We start from the raw sequence: 20,186 nt of genomic DNA on the forward strand, positions 1-20,186 counted from the left end.
TCCTGAAGAATCAAGATGGGTAGAGGGAAATTTCTTCATCCTCTACATGAACAAATTCAGGATATTTCACTTCTAAAATAAAGAATCCTTACCTAAGAAAAGTTAAGTCAATCTCCAGATTATAATATGGGATCAAACTCTGCCTGAAAACAATTTAAAAGCAATGTAAATTTGTTTCCTATAACCTTGTGGCACATGTTTATTAACATTTTGTAGCTTTAGCTCCATTCATTTGCATTAGAGAATTATAAGAGTTTAAACCCTTCAGTCAGCCCTTTGACTTAGTTAAAGCCCTGAAAGCAATTTCCTCAGGTTAAGCAATCTGTGTGACAGATTTGAGCTTAACCCTTTTCCCCTTTAACACCTGTGCCTTGTCTTCTTCAGTACTTAAGTCACCTGAAACAGTGATAAAGGAGGTCAGGTTATGCAATCTCAATTGCCAATTGCATATTAATGGAAAATTTCAAACTGAATGTTAATACAAATAACATTTTGTTTTGTGGTCTCTTAAATTTAGTAAAAAAAAAAATTTAAATAGCAATGAACAACTTTGCCTATTCACTTTATTTATGCATTAAAAAAAAACTGAACTGGGTAAACGGTAAATGCACCTCATGGAGAATTTTACTATTAGTAGTAAGAAGAGCTCTTAGGTTGAATATTCTGTTTCTAAACAATCATAGTTAGAAATCAAAAAGAAAAAAGATGTCATTTGTAAAATGCTTTCCCGGGATGTCTTTTTTTCTTTCTGTAGACGTCTGGTTTGATCGCTCATCTACCAGGTATTTCGTTAACTTTTCCAGTTTGTTTTCAGTTGGCATGATCTTTTAAAGAAAAGTATTATAGAATCAGAGCACATCTGTAATCAAGAGGAGTTTTGGTGGGGGGGGGGTGGGGTACGGAGGCTGGGAAAGGTATCCAGAAAACCAAGATTTCTCACCAACCTGCGCGCCAGAAGAGCATCTCTGGCCTTAGCAGGAAAACCCAGCAAGGGCGCCCGGCGGCGCCTCCTCTGTTGTCTCCCGCTTCCCCCGTTGACTAAAGAAGGGGTCACCAGACCCGCGCCAGGCTGCGATTGGACGCGCAGTCGTCAGGCACCCTCCAGAAACACAAACGTTTCTGCAAGTGAAGGGCTTTAGATTTTTTACGTCTCCCCGCGCTCCCCTCCACTCTCCATGCCAGGTCTCTCTGGCTTGCCTGGGCTCGTTCGCGCGGCCTGAGAGTTAGCAATAACCTCGCCGCCGCCTGCGCCTAGCTCTAATTCCTGCCCCAGCCTCTCCACCTTCCCTGGAGCCCTCTGCTCCCGCCATGGGCCCAACTTGGGGCTCCTAAGAGTTGTCGCCTCTTAGCTGCGCGCTCTTGGGCCAAAGTCTCCGAAGGCGGGATATGGCTTAGGGCGCTAGAGGGGTCAGCACAGAGGTAACTGGAAGGGGAACGAAAGGCTATCTAGGAGAAACGAGGCCAAACGATGAGTTTCCATAAGGAGGACGGAGTGAGCAGCCTGTGCCAAAAGGCGCTGCACATCGTCACGGAGCTGTGCTTCGCGGGCCAGGTGGAGTGGGAGAAATGCTCGAGCATCTTCCCCCCTGACGGGGGCAACCAAGGCGGAAGTAACACAGGTAACTGGGGAGGGCTCCGCTCGCGACCTCGCAGTCCTAGGGGACTCGCGCTCTGGGTCCTAAGCTCCTGGGTCCTGCGCCTTCCGCGCGGCGCGGGGACTTCTAAAGGACGCCTAGCCTTCCTATCTTACCCGTCTCCTTTGGTTAGCGCCTGGCGACTTCCAGTGTGGACTGTTCCGATTTTATCTTCTTACCTCCATTTGTCCGGGTTCTTCCACTTCTCTGGTCGGTTTCGTACCCGCTGCCGCCGTTTCTCGCTCCTAGGCTCCTGTACCCTCTTTCTCTGAGCTCTCGCACGCCTCCCATTTCGCTCCCGGAGAGGAGAGGAGAGCGCGGGCCGCGGCGTCCAGATCATTAGCCGAGCGCTGCCCGCGGGGACCATTTGCCACCGGGACTCTGCTGCCTTCGCTTTTGTCCCGCAGGTGGCGGGTCGCGGCTTGGGGAAGGGGCCAGGCCGAAGAATCCGTACTTAGACGCAAAAACAAAACAAAACAAGCAAACAAAAAAACGCCTTGGAAATGGGGCTGCGTTGGTCCCCGAGAACAGAAAGGAGCCCGGTAGGGATACCCCGCAACCAATGTCATGTTGGCATTTGACAGTGTGCAAAACCCTTTAATATATATGAAACTCTAGGGCTTCTTGACAACGTTGGGCCAACAGCGGGGATGATCAACCCCATTTTTCGAGGCAACAATTAAGGCTTAGAGGACAAACAGATTTAAGTGGAAGAAGGAAAGGTTTATAAATGCTTTCTACACATGTGCTCATATAGCCCTTAATACAGGCATCCTCTCTGTCCCGTCAACAAACTTGGGGGTGAAAAACGGGGTGGGATGGAGGAGGTACACGGACCTTTAGAAATCTGAAGGTGGAAAGAAGCCTCAGGTAACAGATTTTTTTCAAAAGGAATGTGGAGCATAGCAGAGCCACGCAGGGGTGATGCCTGGAGGGAAAGGATTTGTAACCACCTGCGCTCTAAAGTTTGTGTAGCCTATTGCGCCATTGATGGGGTCTAGCTGGATCCCTGGAGTTGCAGGCCGAGTTAAGGGTGCCATGGAAGAGAGTCCACATAGTTTTGGGAGATGAACACAGGTTTGGGGATTTTCGTTATCGGGCTGGAAGATTGTCATTCCTTCTGTAGGGTTTGTTTCTTTCCTTTTACTGGCCTGTCATTTTAGTCTTCTTGAGGGACCTCGTGGGTTGAGGGTAGTTAGGGCAACAGATGAGAGCTGGACCTTAGCTCAGCGTGGAACGTTAACAGTGGAGAACCCTGTATGCTAGGAAGGAGACAAGGAAGGCACAGTTCGTGGGCTCCCCATCCACTACCACCAAAGACAAAGAGAGAAAGGAGGGAGGTGGCGAACAAATGTGTTTTAACCTTTACAATACCATTATTTAAGTGGAATATTTGTACTTTTAAAAATTCAGGATACAGCATGCTTGGGGCTGGTGCATGGGGATGACCCAGAGAGATGTTATGGGGAGGGAGGTGGGAGGGGAGTTCATGTTTGGGAACGCATGTAAGAATTAAAGATTTTAAAATTAAAAAAATAAATTAATTAATTAAAAAAAAATTCTCTGATCATGACAACAGGAACCAAGAGAGGCTTCTGTCCGCCCTTGGCAGAACCTGAGGAGATGTTGCTACTTGGGCTCTGGAGAGGAATGATACATAATTGCTGCTGTACATATGCTAGAAACATAGACATTTTGTGAATTTTAATAAACACAGCAGAGTCTTTTCCATTTGTTCAGCAGGTGTTACATTTCTAGGAGTGTGTGAAATTCAACTACTAAGTTGAAGGCACTGGCTGAATATTACATATATGCTTGTCTTGTGTATAGTTGCTCATTATGAGGTAAACACTCAAAATATTTCGAACTTAAAGACTTCTGTGGTAATTGGATAAGTTGTTCTGAAATGTCTGATGATACACATGCTAAAGATAAGACTCAGAGATGGAAGTGCAGTGAAAGAAATGAGAGTATTTAAAAGATCTGAACTTTGGTCATTTAATAGTTGATGCTGTGGATAAAACTCCTGATTTCCACTCCACCCCACCCCCACCCCTTGTGATCATACAGCAAATAGTGGTTTTCTGGTCCTCAGATTGGCTAGTAATGAGGAAAATCTGAAGACTGGAAGCCAAATACTAGCTTTTAAATCTTTATAGATACACAATTATGGCCTTCAGGTGGGCTTCCCAGGTGGCTCAGTGGATAAAGAATCTGCCTGCTGTGCAAGAGATGCTGGAGATATGGGTCTGGAAGATCCCGTGGAGGAGGGCACAGCAACCCACTCCAATATTCTTGCCTAGAGAATCCCATGGACAGAGAAGCCTCTTGGGCTACAGTCCCTAGGTCTCAAAGAGTCAGACATAACTGAAGCAACCTAGCTCAGCACAGCTTAAGGTAAAACACAACATATGAATTGTAGAGAGAATTCTGAACTTCTTCTAAGCATTATAGGAAGTAATTGTAATCCTAATTCCTTTTAGATTTGTGCCTGGGAACAAAAATGGAGCAAAACCAAATCTCAAACAATTACATGGGTATTTTTCTTCCTTTAAGTGAAAATATGTACTATTCACATTGGGTATTCAATTTAATATATGAATATTTATTGAATGATTACCACTGAAAAAGATATCCTTCTAGGTTGTGTATGAGATATAAGGATGCAGAAGCTTGTTTCACACTTTCCATTTGTAAATCCATACAACAATTAAAAGTAAAATAATCTGCAAATAAGCTCCTGTTACTAATAGATATCTATGAAATGTATCAAAGATTAATTATCAAATCTTTAGCTATATTAATTAGCTACTCAGCCTCACCTTGTTCTTTGTAGTAGATTTTCTTATGCACTTGTTCTAGTAAGTGATACTTGACTCACTGTTTAATGAGAAACACATTATGGTAAGAGGACATGGACATTGAATAGAAGATGGTTTTTTTACTTTCAGCACTGCCCAGATGGTGCCAGTTATTCTAAGGTTGCAACGACAATTGCAAGCTTCCAGATTGTGCAGGATTTTAGATTCCTTAATGCAGGGGTTGGGGGAGAGAAGTTCAGGTACAGGGCTTTCTTGGTCTCCTTGGGGGATTGAATCCAGGAGGCCCCCCAGATACCAAGATTTATGATGCTCAAGTTCCTTACATAAAATGCTGTAGTATTTGCTATAGCACTTCCTCCCATATACTTTAAATAATCACTAGATTACCTTTAATACCTAAATCATCAAGAGGTACTTCTAATACCTCTTCATCTTCTTGATGTATATAATACCTGCATCAAGGTATTATAAGTACCTCTTGATGAAGGTGAAAGAGGAGAGTGAAAAAATTTAAGCTGGCTTAAAATTCAACATTCAAAAACCTAAGATCATGGCATCTGGTCCCATCACTTCATGGCATGAAAAAATGAAATGAAAGTTGCTCAGTCGTGTCTGACTGTTTGCGACTCCATGGACTCTACAGTCCATGGCATTCTTCAGGCCAGAATACTGGAATGGGTAGCCTTTCCCTTCTCCAGGGGCTCTTCCCAACCCAGGGATTGAACCCAGGTCTCCTGCACTGGGGGGGGGGGGATTCTTTACTAGCTGAGCCACCAGGGAAGCCCACTTCATGGCATATAGATGGGGGAATAGTGAAAGACTTTATTTTCTTGGGCTCCAGATCACTGCAGATGGTGACTGCATATATGAAATTATAAGATGCTTGTTCCTTGGAAGAAAAGCTATGACAAACCTAGACAGAGTATTAAAAAACAGAGACATTACTCTGCTGACAAAGGTCCATATAATCAAAGTTATGATTTTTCCAGCATGTGAAAGTCACTCAGTCATGTCTGACTCTTTGCTACCACATGGACTGTAGTCCATGAAATTTTCCAGGCCAGAATACTGAAGTGGGTAGCCTTTCCCTTCTCTAGGGGATTTTCTCAACCTAGGGATCAAACCAAGGTCTCCCACATTGTGGGTGGATTCTTTACCATCTGAGCCACAAAGGAAGTCCAAGAATTCTGGAGTGGGTAGCCTAGCCTTCTTCAGCAGATCTTCCTAACCCAGGGATCAAACTGGGGTGTTCTACATTGCAGGCAGATTCTTTACCAACTGAGCTATCAGGGAAGCCCTCACATATGGCCGTGAGAGTTGGACCATCAATTCGCTGAGGAATTGATGCTTTTAAACTGTGGGGTTGGAGAAGACTCTTGAGCGTCATTTGGACTGCAAGGAGAACAAATCAGTCCATCCTAAAGGGAATCAATCCTGAATATTCTTTGGAAGGATTGATGCTGAAGCTGAAGCTCCAATACTTTGGCCATCTGATGTGAAGAGCTGACTCATTGGAAAAGACCCTAATGCCTGGAAAGATAGAAGACAAGAGGAGAAGAGAACAACAGAGGATGAAATGGTTGGATAGCATCATCGACTCAATGGACCTGAGTTTGAGCAAGCTCTGGGAGATGGTAAAGGACAGGGAAGCCCGGCATGTGTAGCCCATGGGGTCACAAAAAAAAGAGACACGACTGAGTGACTGAACAACAACGTCTAAATCAAGGTAAATGATATGTCACTCATTCATTTGGCGCTCAGCCATGTCTGACTCTTTTTGATCCCATGGACTGAGGACATGGGATCCAGGCTCCTCTGTCCATAGGTTTTCTCAGGCAAGATTACTGAAGTGGGTTACCATTCCCTTTTCTAGAGGATCTTCCTGACCCAGGAATTGAACCTGGGTCTCCAGCGTTGCAGGCAGATTTTCTTTCATTTGAGCCACCAAGGAAGACCTATATAAAGGCAATGTAGATAGTTACCTGTTTGACAATCCAAATTTTTTTAAACTTCCTGAATTTTTAAAAATACTTTCAACCTGTGGGTGATTGATTGCATGGATGTGAAACATGGATACAGAAGACTGACTGTAAGCCTAAAGTTGCTGCTGCTGCTAAGTCGCTTCAGTCATGTCCGACTCTTTGTGACCCCATAGATGGCAGCCCACCAGGCTCCCTCCACCCATGGGATTTTCCAGGCAAGAGTACTGGAGTGGGGTGCCATTGCCTTCTCCGAAGCCTAAAGTTACTCTACCTTAAAGAAGTCATGAGTCACATATAGAAATAAAATATTCTTCTACTGTTTTTTTTTTTTTAAATACCAACAAAGAACAGGCATCACCATTCTCTTTACCATTTACTGCAATAGCAGTAGCAGAAGCGGTGATAATGTTATTGACTTGAGAATCAAGCAGTCAAGTTGACAGGTTCTATATTTTAGTAAACTTTACCGTAACTTAACTGCAGATGGCAATACTGGTTAATTTACTCTTTTGACAAAGTTTTTTTCAGAGATATTATTGATGTCAACATTACTAGTACACTAGAAAGTTCATTGTGTGCAGTTTTTTAGAAAATCAGATTTTTGCAGTCTTTTTCCCACTGATTCTCCCCCTCCAAAATAGACAGGTCACCCACTAAATTCATTAACATAAAATATAACTTAATACTCTAATACTCAGGGAAAATACAAAACAGTATATTGGCCTATTGCCTTAAATGTAATTTTTCATGTATACTGTGACTGAATATACATAATATTTCTTGAACTGGATTTGAGTTCATTTCTGGTCTTTAATTGCTGCTCCATATCCAAATGCTTGTGAGATTTTAGGAAATTTCATTACTTGAGAAGACCTCATAAATGCAGCTAATCAAACCCCCTTAAACTCATAGTCACATCACAATTGTGCAGACCTAACCATAATTTGAAAATTTTATATGAACATTTAATTCTTCAATGTTTTAAATTTACATTTTACACTTTTAATTTAGTACTAGAATTCTAAAATAAAAATGTAAACAAATTCTTCTAAATTCATATGTGTGTTCTTCATTTTCTTAAGATGTGGGAACAAGTAGGTATTTATATGGCAAACACTTTTGTTGAAGTTACTTGACTAATAAAAACAGAGATGGCTAAGTAAAAAATTAAAATAACATGATTTCCTCTGAGAATAAGGCATTTTAAGTCTGTCATAGTTTAAAATGAGTAAAAGGACTCTATGGGTTTTCTCTACACATAGAAAGCAAATGATTACCCAATTAATTTAATTATTTTGTATCACTAGTAGTAATGAGTTTTACCCATTCTAATGATTGTATAAAGAATTACAGTTTAGAAACATAGTAGGCATGTTAGGATTAGTAGAAATCCTTGAGCGTTGTAGGTTTCAAAAAGTAACTGAACCACAGTGAATTAAAACCTGTAGGCACATTTGAAGAAGGATGCACTAGAGGGTTTTTTCCTTTTCCATATTGATACTCCACTGAAGAATGGCCAGCTTCTACTATTTCTAGTCTCATATTTACATGATCTTCAGCACATATTGTGCTTGGTCTCAGTTGCTTCTAGGCAAATGGATGACTACCTTGGCTTCAAAGGCCAAGCAAGTATCAGCAAACATCCAGTACTCTTCACTGTGAGATATCAATATTTTGGCAGTATTGCCATGATTTATTTTTTGCCTTAAACTTTTTTCCACTTTGAGACAAATTAAGATCTGTGTTTCCTCTCTATATGAGCTGTGAATTTCAGAAATATGATTCTTTCAAGAGCAATTCAATATACAGAGTATATAGCTGTTCATTCTAGCCAAATCAGATTTTCTTTAAAATTTAATCATCATTGTAATCTTGTTCTATGGAGGAAAATTGTCATTATTGGGAATATATCTGCATTTATTTACAAATTGTTTTTGTCTAAAAAGTTGTCAGAAAATGAACATTATCATAAATGTTTAATGGACTTTACAATTTCAATTTCAATTATCTATATTTTGAAAATATAACTATGTTTTTCCTGATCTACCTTTTATTCTGTTGACGACATTAATTGAATAGGCTGTAAACACTTTGGGGGCAGTGGGTTGTTTATTGTTTTATCCTCAGTGCCTAGAAAAAAACTATGGCTTGTTAAGAGTTTCAATAAATATTTATTGGATACTGAGAGAATGAATAATTGAATTAACGACTTTATCCTCAAGAAGCCTCAATATCCTTAAGTGTATAACAGTGGGTGCTATTTAATCACCTCCCAATCCCTTCTGAAACTCAGTTCAGTTCAGTCACTCAGTCGTGTCCGACTCTTTGTGACCCTGTGGACTGCAACATGCCAGGCTTCTCTGTCCATTACCAAATCCTGGAGCTTGCTCAAACTCACGTCCATCCAGTTGGTGATGCCATCCAATTATCTCATCCTCTGTTGTCCCCTTCTCCTCCCGCCTTCAAACTTTCCCAGCATCAGGATCTTTTACAGTGAGTCAGTTCTTCATATCAGGTGGCCAAGGATCGGAGCTTTCAGCTTCAGCATCAGTCCTTCCAGTGAATATTCAGGACTGATTTCCTTTAGGATAGACTGGTTTGCTGTCCTTGCAGTCCAAGGGATTCTCAAGAGTGTTCCAACAGCATGGTTCAAAAGCATCAATTTTTGGTGCTTAGCTTTCTTTATGGTCCAACTCTTACATCCATACATGACTACTGGAAAAATCAAACCATAGCTTTGATTATAGGGGCCTTTGTCAGCAGAGTAATGTCTCTGCTTTTTAATACTCTGTCTAGGTTTGTCATAGTGTTTTGTCCAAGGAGCAGGTGTCTCTTAATTTCATGGCTACAGTCACCATCTGCAGTGATTTTGGAGCCCCCCCAAATAGTTTCTCACTGTTTCCATTGTTTCCCCATCTATTTGCCATGAAGTGATGGGACTGGATGCCATGATCTTAGTTCTTTGAATGTTGAGTTTTAAGCCAACTTCTTCACTCTCCTCTTTCACTTTCATCAAGAGGTTCTTTAGTTCCTCTTCGCTTTCTGCCATAAGGGTGGTGTCCTCAGCATATCTGAGGTTATTGGAATTTCTCTTAGCAATCTTGATTCCAGCTTCTGCTTCATCCAGCCTGGCATTTCACATGATGTACTTTGTATATAAGTCATTTTTTAACTTCAATTTTGAATTTCTGAAACTAAGTTGTATATATTTGTGTCTTTGTGTCTATGGTGTCCAATACAATATTCTATGTAGATAATATACCACTTATTTAGTTTTATGATAATGGCAAAAATTAGAGCACTTAGGCATTTACAAGCTAGAATATGATAAGCAACATACTCAAAGTAACTGAACTTTGGATGTCCATTCACTTCCTGAGTGTATTCAGGTAGAACTATGACTCCACGGCTCAACTTATGTGTTACATAATAAATATATTGAACTTATTGAAGTTCTAGAAAAATGGGAATGTCTGTTTAGTATACCCATTCACAATAGTAAAAGGAAAGTCTGTTCATTTGCTTATGTAAAAAGTAGCATAGGAAAAATAATCATATTATTATTCAAACTGCTGTTAGTCATTCCAGTAAGAACTAGAAATGATCATTTTGCAGTTGTGAAAACTAAGGCAGAAAAAGTTAGCAACTTCCCCTCAATCACAACTAATTAATGATGTGGCTAGGATAACAATGCTGGGCTCTATAGATCCTGTGCTAGGCTCAACAAAAAGTAGTCATAAAAAGAGATCCTGGGGCCATCCATGGTGCAAAAGCACACTAGAACAACATCAATTTCCTCTGTTGGTATAATACCCAATCCCTCACAATATTAAATATCCTAGTGACCACTGAAGCTGTAGGAGCTGACATTAACATAGCTTAGGTAGACTGTCAGAAAGTAAAGCAATATATAATATATTAATTCTTTCCTGGAATTGTGCTGTGATGGCCTAAGAGCTAAAAGATAAAATCATCTAGAGGGAGTGGTGAGGGAAAAAGGAACTGATATTAACTTTTTTCCATTCAGATGGGTCCCAAAGTGTTATAATCTACTGTTAAATATTCTGTTATTGAATAGAGAACATGATAGCTTTTAAAAACTTGTAAGTTTGTCCATACTGCAAGGTTATTTTAATTTAACAATGAGGAACGTTGTTTTCTCCTCAGTATCCATTGTTCCTTTCAGCTCAGTTCAGTTGCTCAGTCGTGTCCGACTCTTTGCGACCCCATGAATCGCAGCATGCCAGGCCTCCCTGTCCATCATCAACTCCCGGAGTTCACTCAGATTCATATCCATCGAGTCAGTGATGCCATCCAGCCATCTCATCCTCTGTCATCCCCTTCTCCTCCTGCCCCCAATCCCTCCCAGCATCAGAGTTTTTTCCAATGAGTCAGCTCTTCACATGAGGTGGCCAAAGTACTGGAGTTTCAGCTTTAGCATCATTCCTTCCAAAAAAATTCCAGGGCTGATCTCCTTCAGAATGGACTGGTTGGATCTCCTTGCAGTCCAAGGGACTCTCAAGAGTCTTCTCCAACACCCCAGTTCAAAAGCATCAATTCTTCGGCACTCAGCCTTCTTCATAGTCCAACTCTCACATCCATACATGACTACTGGAAAAACCATAGCCTTGACTAGACGGACCTTAGTCGGCAAAGTAATGTCTCTGCTTTTGGATATGCTATCTAGGTTGGTCATAACTTTTCTTCCAAGGAGTAAGCGTCTTTTAATTTCATGGCTGCAATCACCATCTGCAGTGATTTTGGAGTCCAAAAAAATAAAGTCTGACACTGTTTCCACTGTTTCCCCATCTATTTCCCATGAAGAGACGGGACCAGATGCCATTGTTCCTTTAGTTGTGTTTAAATAGTCACACATTTATAAGTATAGTGAACAAAACAATATTAAGTGATATATTATAATTTTGAATATATTATAATATGAGTTGTTAATATACGTGAGAGGTAGTTTTAGCATTATGCTTTTTTTCGACAAATATTTACTGAGCTCTTACTATGTGAAAGCCACTGTGCCAAACATTAAAATGTACTGGTACCATTAAATGTGCATAGTTTCTCAAGTTAACATAACTAACGTAGAGTTAGTATATAATAATAGATTATAAATTATTTACTCAATTATGAATATATGTAAAGATTTAAAAGTAAATTTGGCTAATTTAAGGATATTTGATACCATGCTTGATACTGTCAGGCAGGCTTATTTCTCTCCCTTGATTTTTGTCTCCTCATAACACAGATTTGGAATGCAGACTAATTAAAGCTCAAGCAGGCAGGATTTCTCAGCCCCTGTATCTTCATAGTAAGCATTCAAAACAATGATAAGGTTACAGCTCAGTTATAGCTCAAGCAGAGAGGTTTTTTATTAAACAGACGAGGGATAGTACACTCCTGAGATGTGGGGACAAGCCAACCCTGAAGTAGTGGCCACGATCCCTCTTGGCTTTCCCTTTTTATATTTCCTATCTCCTCTTGGTTCTACCCTGTACAAAATGCAAATGGGCCAATCAGGGAAGGGGCAGTATCTGGTCACATGCATAATAGGGCTTTTATATATTCATCTAGATGGGTGCAGACTGTTTTGATAGACAGTTGCAAGTTATATAACAACAGACTGTATTGTGCATGTCTTTCCCATAATTCAGTCTGTTATAATCAGATGAGTGTATGTATAGAATATTTATGAATACCTAATGGACTCCTTGGACTGCAAGGAGATCCAACCAGTCCATTCTAAAGGAGATCAGCCCTGGGATTTCTTTGGAAGGAATGATGCTAAAGCTGAAACTCCAGTACTTTGGCCACCTCATGAGAAGAGTTGACTCATTGGAAAAGACTCTGATGCTGGGAGGGATTGGGGGCAGGAGGAGAAGGGGACAACCGAGGATGAGATGGCTGGATGGCATCACTGACTCAATGGATGTGAGTCTGAGTGAACTCCGGGAGTTGGTGATGGACAGGGAGGCCTGGCGTGCTGCGATTCATGGGGTCGCAAAGAGTCGACACTCAGTCGGACAGACTGAGTGACTGAACTGAACTGAACTGAACGGACTCCTAGGAGCCTAAGGTCACTTAAGGAAGTCCCTGTGGTTAGTTTGTATCCATTGTGTGCCTAGGGTACCTGTGCAGGAATTGGAAAAGTTCCTGGGGTTATTTTGTAGCATATCTGTGAGCTCTCCTGGGCCTGTCAGGAATGGGATTTAGAGATCAGCTTGCATTCTTTTCAGTTAGGCCACCTCTTGTTGCTCATGCCTAACTTCCTACCTAACAATACTATTTCATTGAATTTAGGATGCTATTGATTACAAGGCACACCATTATTTTATATTACACCAGGAAAATAAGCAAAAGAAGAGTACAAAAATTAAATTATGACTTGGTGCTTTTTCATCACAGAATTTTTAGTTTACACCTATGGAAAAATTTCTTTTAGAACACACATAAATTTTAAAAATCATATATTACTCCTGTACAAGTATAAAAAGGGAAACGAAACAACAACAAAAAGGAAAACATAAAAGACAAATAGATTAAAATAATTTAAAATGTAAAGTACTGAGTCTGATTCTTCTGAATGGTGATACTTTCATTTATCCACTCATTATTGGACTCTATGGCATCAAAAATACTGTCAAGAGTAGTAATGATCCATTTTTTTCCTTCTAGGAATTCATTAGTGCGCTAAGTTGCTTCAGTCATGTCTCTTAGCAGTCCCATTGTAGCATGCCAGGCCCCTCTGCCTATGGGATTCTCCAGGCAAGAAAACTGGAGTGGGTTGCCATGCCCTTCTCCAGGGAATCTTCCTGACCCAGGATATCTTCCTGACCCAGGGATTGAAGCTGGGTCTTGTCTCCTGCATTGGCAGGCAGTGTTTTTTTTTTTTTTTTTCCCACCACTAGCACCACCGCAAAGTCCCAGAGGAGTTCTAAAGGGATACAAATACTAGCGTTGCTGTGCTCTAAAGCTAGCTAACAATACTTTCTGCTGGGCAGTCTGGAGCGGATGCGAAGCACAGCGATCCAGCGGCATGTTGGTCAGTAGGAAGAGCTGGGCCACTCTGTCCAGGTGAGCCAGGGTCCTGACTGCTCTGGGGGCCACAGGGTCGGGGCCACACCGCACAGCCCCTGGGGTTCCAGCCCTCCTTCCTCCTTGGGGACGCAGGCCCAAGCAGGCTGCCTGTGGAGGGCTGTCCAGCCTGGAGAGGCTGCTCTGGGGGCTGGGGAGGTATTAAAGAGGTAAACGGCCAAATCACAGCTTCTGAGCCACCCCTGACTGCTTGTCTTTCTTTGGAGAGTCTGAGAGGCACCTCCCGGGAGGAGGCGGCCACACTGCCTTGCAGGGTCAGCGAGTAGGCCAAGGGGGCAGGTGCCCTCCCAGGGATGAGGCTCAGGCTCTGGGTGCAGCATTTTCGGGGTGCTGTCAGGGCTGGGAAACCTCATGCTTTGCACTCTCCCTCTCTGTGCTTCAGTTTTCACTCACGAGCGGGGCCTTCAAAAGGTCTGGGGACTAGGTGTCTCATCCTTGTCTGCTGGACATCTACTCAGGGTCAAAGAAGCCTGGTGAATGGGTATCCAGAAGGCAGCACCCTTATATAATTGGAGTGCCAGGCTGCCTTGGCACAGGAGCAGCTGAGAGGAGCTACTGCATGCCCGAGGTCAGGAGGGGTGGCCATGAGGAGACAACCCTCATCCAAGCTAAGGAGCAGCGGCTGTGCTTGCTGGAGCAGTCATGAAGAGATACCCCACCACCAAGGTAAGAAAAACCCAAGTAAGATGATAGGTTGCAGAGGGCATTAGAAGGCAAACACACTGAAACCATAATCATGGAAAACTAGCCAACACAGACCACAGCCTTGCCTAACTCAATGAAACTGAGCCATGCCGTGTGGGGCCACCCAAGACGGGCAGGTCATGGTGGAGAGGTCTGACAGAATGTAGTCCATTGGAGAAAGGAATGGCAAACCACTTCAGTTTTCTTGCCTTGAGAACCCCATGAAAAGGCAAAATGATAGGATACTGAAAGGGGAACTCCCCGGGTCAGTAGGTGCCCAATATACTACTGGAGATCAGTGGAGATATAACTCCAGAAAGAATGAAGGGATGGAGCCAAAACAAAAACAATACCCAGCTGTGGATGTGACTGGTAACAGAAGCAAGGTCTGATGCTGTAAAGAGCAATATTGCATAGGAACCTAGAATGTCAGGTCCATGAATCAAGGCAAATTGGAAGTGGTCAAACAACAGATGGCAAGAGTGAACGTTGACATTCTAGGAAGCAGCGAACTAAGATGGACTGGAATGGGTGAATTTAAATCAGATGACCATTATATCTACTACTGCAGGCAGGAATCCCTTAGAAGAAATAGAAGAGCCATCATGAAAAAACCAGAATGCAGTACTTGGATGCAATCTCAAAAACAGCAGAATGAATTCTGTTTGTTTCCAAGGCAAACCATGCAATATCACAGTAATCCAAGCCTATGCCCCAACCAGTAACGCTGAAGAAGCTGAAGTTGAACAGTTCTATGAAGACCTACAAGACCTTTAAAACTAACACCCCCCAAAATTGTCCTTCTCATTATAGAGGACTGGAATGCAAAAGTAGGAAGTCAAGAAACACCTGGAGTAACAGACACATTTGGCCTTGGAGTACAGAATGAAGCAGGTCAAAGGTTAATAGAGTTTTGCCAAGAGAACGCACTAGTCATAGCAAACATTCTCTTCCAAGAATACAAGAGAAGACTCTACACATGGATATCACCAGATGCTCAACACCGAAATCAGATTGATTATATTTTTTGCAAGCAAAGATGGAGAAACTCTATACAGTCAGCAAAAACAAGCCCGGGAGCTGACTGTGGCTCAGATTATGAACTCCTTATTGCCAAATTCAGACTCAAATTGAAGAAAGTGGGGAAAACCACTAGACCATTCAGGTATGACCTAAATCAAATCCCTTATGATTATACAGTGGAAGTGAGAAATAGATTTAAGAGCCTAGATCTGATAGATAGAATGCCTGATGAACTATGGAATGAGGTTCGTGACATTGTACAGGAGACAGGGATCAAGACCATCCCCATAGAAAAGAAATGCAAAAAAGCAAAATGGCTGTCTGGGGAGGCCTTACAAATAGCTGTGAAAAGAAAAGAAGTGAAAAGCAAAGGAGAAAAGGAAAGATATAAGCATCTGAATGCAGAGTTCCAAAAAATAGCAAGAAGAGATAAGAAAGCCTACCTCAGTGATCAGTGCAAAGAAATAGAGGAAAAGAACAGAATGGGCAAGACTAGAGATCGTTTTAAGAATATCAGAGATACCAAGGGAACATTTCATGCAAAGATGGGCTCAATAAAGGACAGAAATGGTATGGACCTAACAGAAGCAGAAGATATTAAGAAGAGGTGGCAAGAATACACAGAAGAACTGTACAAAAAAGATCTTCATGACCCAGATAATCACGATGGTGTGATCACTCACCTAGAGCCAGACATCCTGGAATGTGAAGTCAAGTGGGCCTTTAGAAAGCATCACTATGAATAAACTAGTGGAGGTGATGGAATTCCAATGGAGCTATTTCAAATCTTGAAAGATGATGCTGTGAAAGTGCTGCACTCAATATGCCAGCAAATTTGGAAAACTCAGCAGAGGCTACAGGACTGGAAAAATGTCAGTTTTCATTCCAATCCCGAAGAAAGGCAATGACAAAGAATGCTCAAATTACTGCACAATTGCACTCATCTCACACGGTAGTAAAATAATGGTCAAAATTCTCCAAGCCAGGCTTCATCTGCAGCTGAATCATTAACTTCAGATGTTCAGGCTGGTTTTAGAAAAGGCAGATGAACCAGAGATCAAATTGCCAACATTTGCTGGATCATCGAAAAAGCAAGAGAGTTCCAGAAAAACGTCTATTTCTGCTTTATTGACTATGTCAAAGCCTTTGACTGTGTGGATCACAATAAAATGTGGAAAATTCTGAAAGAGATGGGCATACCAGACCACCTGACCTGCCTCTTGAGAAACCTGTATGCAGGTCAAGAAGCAACGGTTAGAACTGGTCATGGAACAACAGATTGGTTCCAAATAGGAAAAGTAGTACGTCAAGGCTGTATATTGTCACCCTACTTATTTAAGTTATATGCAGAGTACATCATGAGAAACGGGGGCTGGAAGAAGCACAAGCTGGAATCAAGATTGCTGGGAGAAATATGAATAACCTCAGATATGCAGATGACACCACCCTTATGGCAGAAAGCGAAGAGGAACTTGAAAGCCTCTTGATGAAAGTGAAAGAGGAGAGTGAAAAACTTTGCGTAAAGCTCAACATTCAGAAATCTAAGATCATGGCCTCTGTTCCCATCACTTCATGGCAGATGAATGGGGAAACAAGGAAACAGTGTCAGACTTTATTTTTCTGGGTTCCAAAATCAGTGCAGATGGTAATTGCAGCCATGAAATTTAAAGATGCTTACTTCTTTTAAGGAAAGTTATGACCAACCTAGGTAGCATATTCAAAAGCAGAGACATTACTTTTCCAACAAAGGTCCATCTAGTCAAGGCTATGGTTTCTCCAGTGGTCATATATGAATGTGAGAGTTTGACTGTGAAGAAGGCTGAGTGCTGAAGAGTTGATGCTTTTGAACTTTGGGGTTGGAGGAGACTCTTGAGAGTCCCTTGGACTGCAAGGAGATCCAACCAGTCCATCCTAAAGGAGATCTGTCCTTGGTGTTCATTTTAAAGACTGATGCTGAAGCTGAAACTGCAGTACTTTGGCCACCTCATGTAAAGAGTTGTCTCATTGGAAAAGACTCTGATGCTGGGAGTGATTGGACGCAGGAGGAGAAGGGGATGATAGAGGATGAGATGGCTGGATGGCATCACTGACTCAATGGACATGAGTTTCAGTGAACTCCAGGAGCTGGTGATGGACATGGAGGCCTACCGTGCTGTGATTCATGGGGTCGCAGAGTCGGGCACAACTGAGTGAGTGAACTGAGCTGAACTGAAAGCTAGCTGTAAAGTTATGTTAAATCTGACAATGTTGCCAAACTCATTTGACCCAGCAAAAATTTGGGTTATGAAGGTTATGTGTATGTTTCACTATTTTCTCAACACTCTCTTCCAAGCCATTTAGACTCATTCTTTGACTTCTGATGCTGATGCATTTGCTTTAGCATAAACAGAGTGAAAACTACGACACACTTACTTAATTACTACTAGTCTTGTAACAGGTCTTTGATACTGATACATTCTGATTTCAAAAACTTAAATGTCTAAAAATATGCATTTTATAAATCAATTAAATATGATAATAATATAAAGTTTCTATCACTTACTGAAATTCAAGAAAAAGGCAAAAGTCAATAACAATTAAAATGGGAATTTTAAGAGGCATTGTTGCAATAGTAATAGGTTGGTTGATTATGTATTGGATTTATGGTTGAGGAAGAGACTGATAGTTGGTTTCCTAGTATTCATTTCCCCTTTCTATTTCACAGCATTAGAATCCTTTATTTTTAGTTTGGTATGTGGCAGCATTATTAAAAAAAAAAAAACTTTAAAAAGGACAGCTTTTTTCAGCATACATAGGTTGGTACAATCGCATGACTAAATTATGATTGTTGGAATATTAGCAGCAGTGATGTGCACTACTTCTAGATTTTTCCCTTAACATGAAAGGACACACCATTACCTTCCTTTCTCCCTTGTTATTTTTCATCCAGCTGCCTGGAATGTAGACATGTAAGCTTGCATCTTGGACCTTAAGGAAGAGGCAAAAACCTTTGAATAGGAAAGCAAAAACATGAAAAAAAAAACAGGATTCCAGACACCTTAAGCTGATGTGTTTACACTGACTTGCTTATACTGGACCAATTAATTAAATGAGGGAGAAATAAACTTCTATTTTGTTTGTTACTATTAGTTTGGTCCCTTGTTGTAGAAATCAGAATTATGTGGCATTATAATAATAACACCATACTGTTGTTGTTGCTTAGTCACTAAGTCTTGTCCAACTCTTTGCAACCCCATGAACAGCAGCATACCAGACTTGCCTGTGTATAACTAACTTTGCTCAAACTCATGTCCATTGAGTCAGTGATGCCATCTAACCATCTCATCCTCTGTCACCCCCTTCTTATCTTGCCCTTGATCTTTCCCAGAATCAGGGTCTTTTCCAATGAGTCAGTTCTTAACATCAGGTGGCCAAAGTATTGGAGCTTCAGCTTCAGCATCAGTCCTTCCAATGAATATTTAGGACTGATTTCCTTTAGGATTGACTGGTTTGCTCTCCTTGCAATCCAAGGGATTCTCAAGAGTTTTCTCCAACACAGTTTGAAAGCATCAATTCTTTGGTGCTCAGCCTTCTTTGTGGTTCAACTGTCACATCCATACATGACTATTGGAAAAACCATAGCTTTGACTATATGGACAATGAGGACAACCAAATGAGGTGGATGAAACTGGAGCCTATTATACAGACTGAAGCAAGCCAGAAAGAAAAACACCAATACAATATACTAGCACATATATATGGAATTTAGAAAGATGGTAATGATAACCCTGTATGCAAGACAGCAAAAGAGACACAGATGTTTAGAACAGTCTTTTGGACTCTGTGGGAGAGGGAGAGGGTGGGATGATTTGGGAGAATGGCATTGAAACATGTATAATATCATATATGAAATGAATAGCCAGTCCAGGTTCGATACATGATACTAGATGCTTGGAGCTGGTGCACTGAGACGACCCAGAGGGATGGTACAGGGAGGGAGGAGGGAGGGAGGTTCAGGATGGGGAACACGTGTATACCTGTGGTGGATTCATGTTGATGTATGGCAAAATCAATACAATATTGTAAAAAAAGAGAAATAATTTCTGATTAATTGAGAAGTTACTTATTTGTACATTTTGAGAAATTAAAGAACTAGAATTTTTAAATTTAAAACAGTGGTACAGTAGTAATTGGAATCGAGAGACTAGCAATTGGTCTATGATTTTCTGCATCATTGTAGCCATCTGCATGGATAATACATACTTAGTCCTAACAGTATTTACAATTTATAGTAATTAAGACCATGAAAATGTTATAAATTAGCAAAATTCTGGTTTATTAAAAGCTTATGAGGACTTAGCATGTTTTTGCTAATTATGTTTTCTGATGAGAGTGTGTGTGTGTGTGTGTGTGTGTGTTTTTCAGAACTCTCTGACTTTATTTTGAGATATTAAGGCATGATAAAAGAGTAAGATCTTTATAGCTACATATGAGTCAGAGATGAAGAGTCAGCCAGCCAGACAGATAAATAAGTAGACACATAGTGGTAGAAGCAATAGTTATGCATATGTATGTAATCAAATCAGGGTTTGTGCAATATTAAACCTGATTATCTTTGAGCCTAATTTAATTTTTGAAATTTCATTAACTTCAATTCTTACCAAGATATAATTGGATGAATGGTATATAATGGATTATTTTTAATTATCCAGAGACATTGAAAGTTTGAGCTACAGAGATCCTACTCATCAAGTTTATTCATTATACAATGGGTAACATCAAAGTCTGTGTGGAGAAGGAAAACCATTCATACTCATCTCCCTACAGTGATCTCATCTCCACCTTACTTCATTTCTTTCATGATCATGACCAAACACTTGTCATTATGTTAAAAGTACTATTTTAGAATTATAAATCCAAATATTCCAAACCCCAACCAAAAGCTCCTATGCTTTCTT

At 41.0% G+C, this 20,186-nt stretch overlaps 1 protein-coding gene across 1 annotated transcript in view; it reads left to right on the forward strand.

Annotated features, from left to right (window-relative positions):
- The first annotated feature begins 1,103 nt into the window (after nucleotides 1-1,103).
- Nucleotides 1,104-20,186, forward strand: part of SYT10 (synaptotagmin 10) — a 119,309-nt gene continuing 100,226 nt past the window's right edge. Inside the window, exon 1 of the mRNA XM_004006738.6 lies at nucleotides 1,104-1,619. Coding sequence (XP_004006787.1) covers nucleotides 1,469-1,619 — 151 coding nt within the window. The 5' untranslated portion in view covers nucleotides 1,104-1,468. The remainder of the gene's footprint in view (nucleotides 1,620-20,186) is intronic.

This window comes from Ovis aries, chromosome 3 (assembly GCF_016772045.2).
Source record: "Ovis aries strain OAR_USU_Benz2616 breed Rambouillet chromosome 3, ARS-UI_Ramb_v3.0, whole genome shotgun sequence".
NCBI classification, from domain to species: domain Eukaryota; kingdom Metazoa; phylum Chordata; class Mammalia; order Artiodactyla; family Bovidae; genus Ovis; species Ovis aries.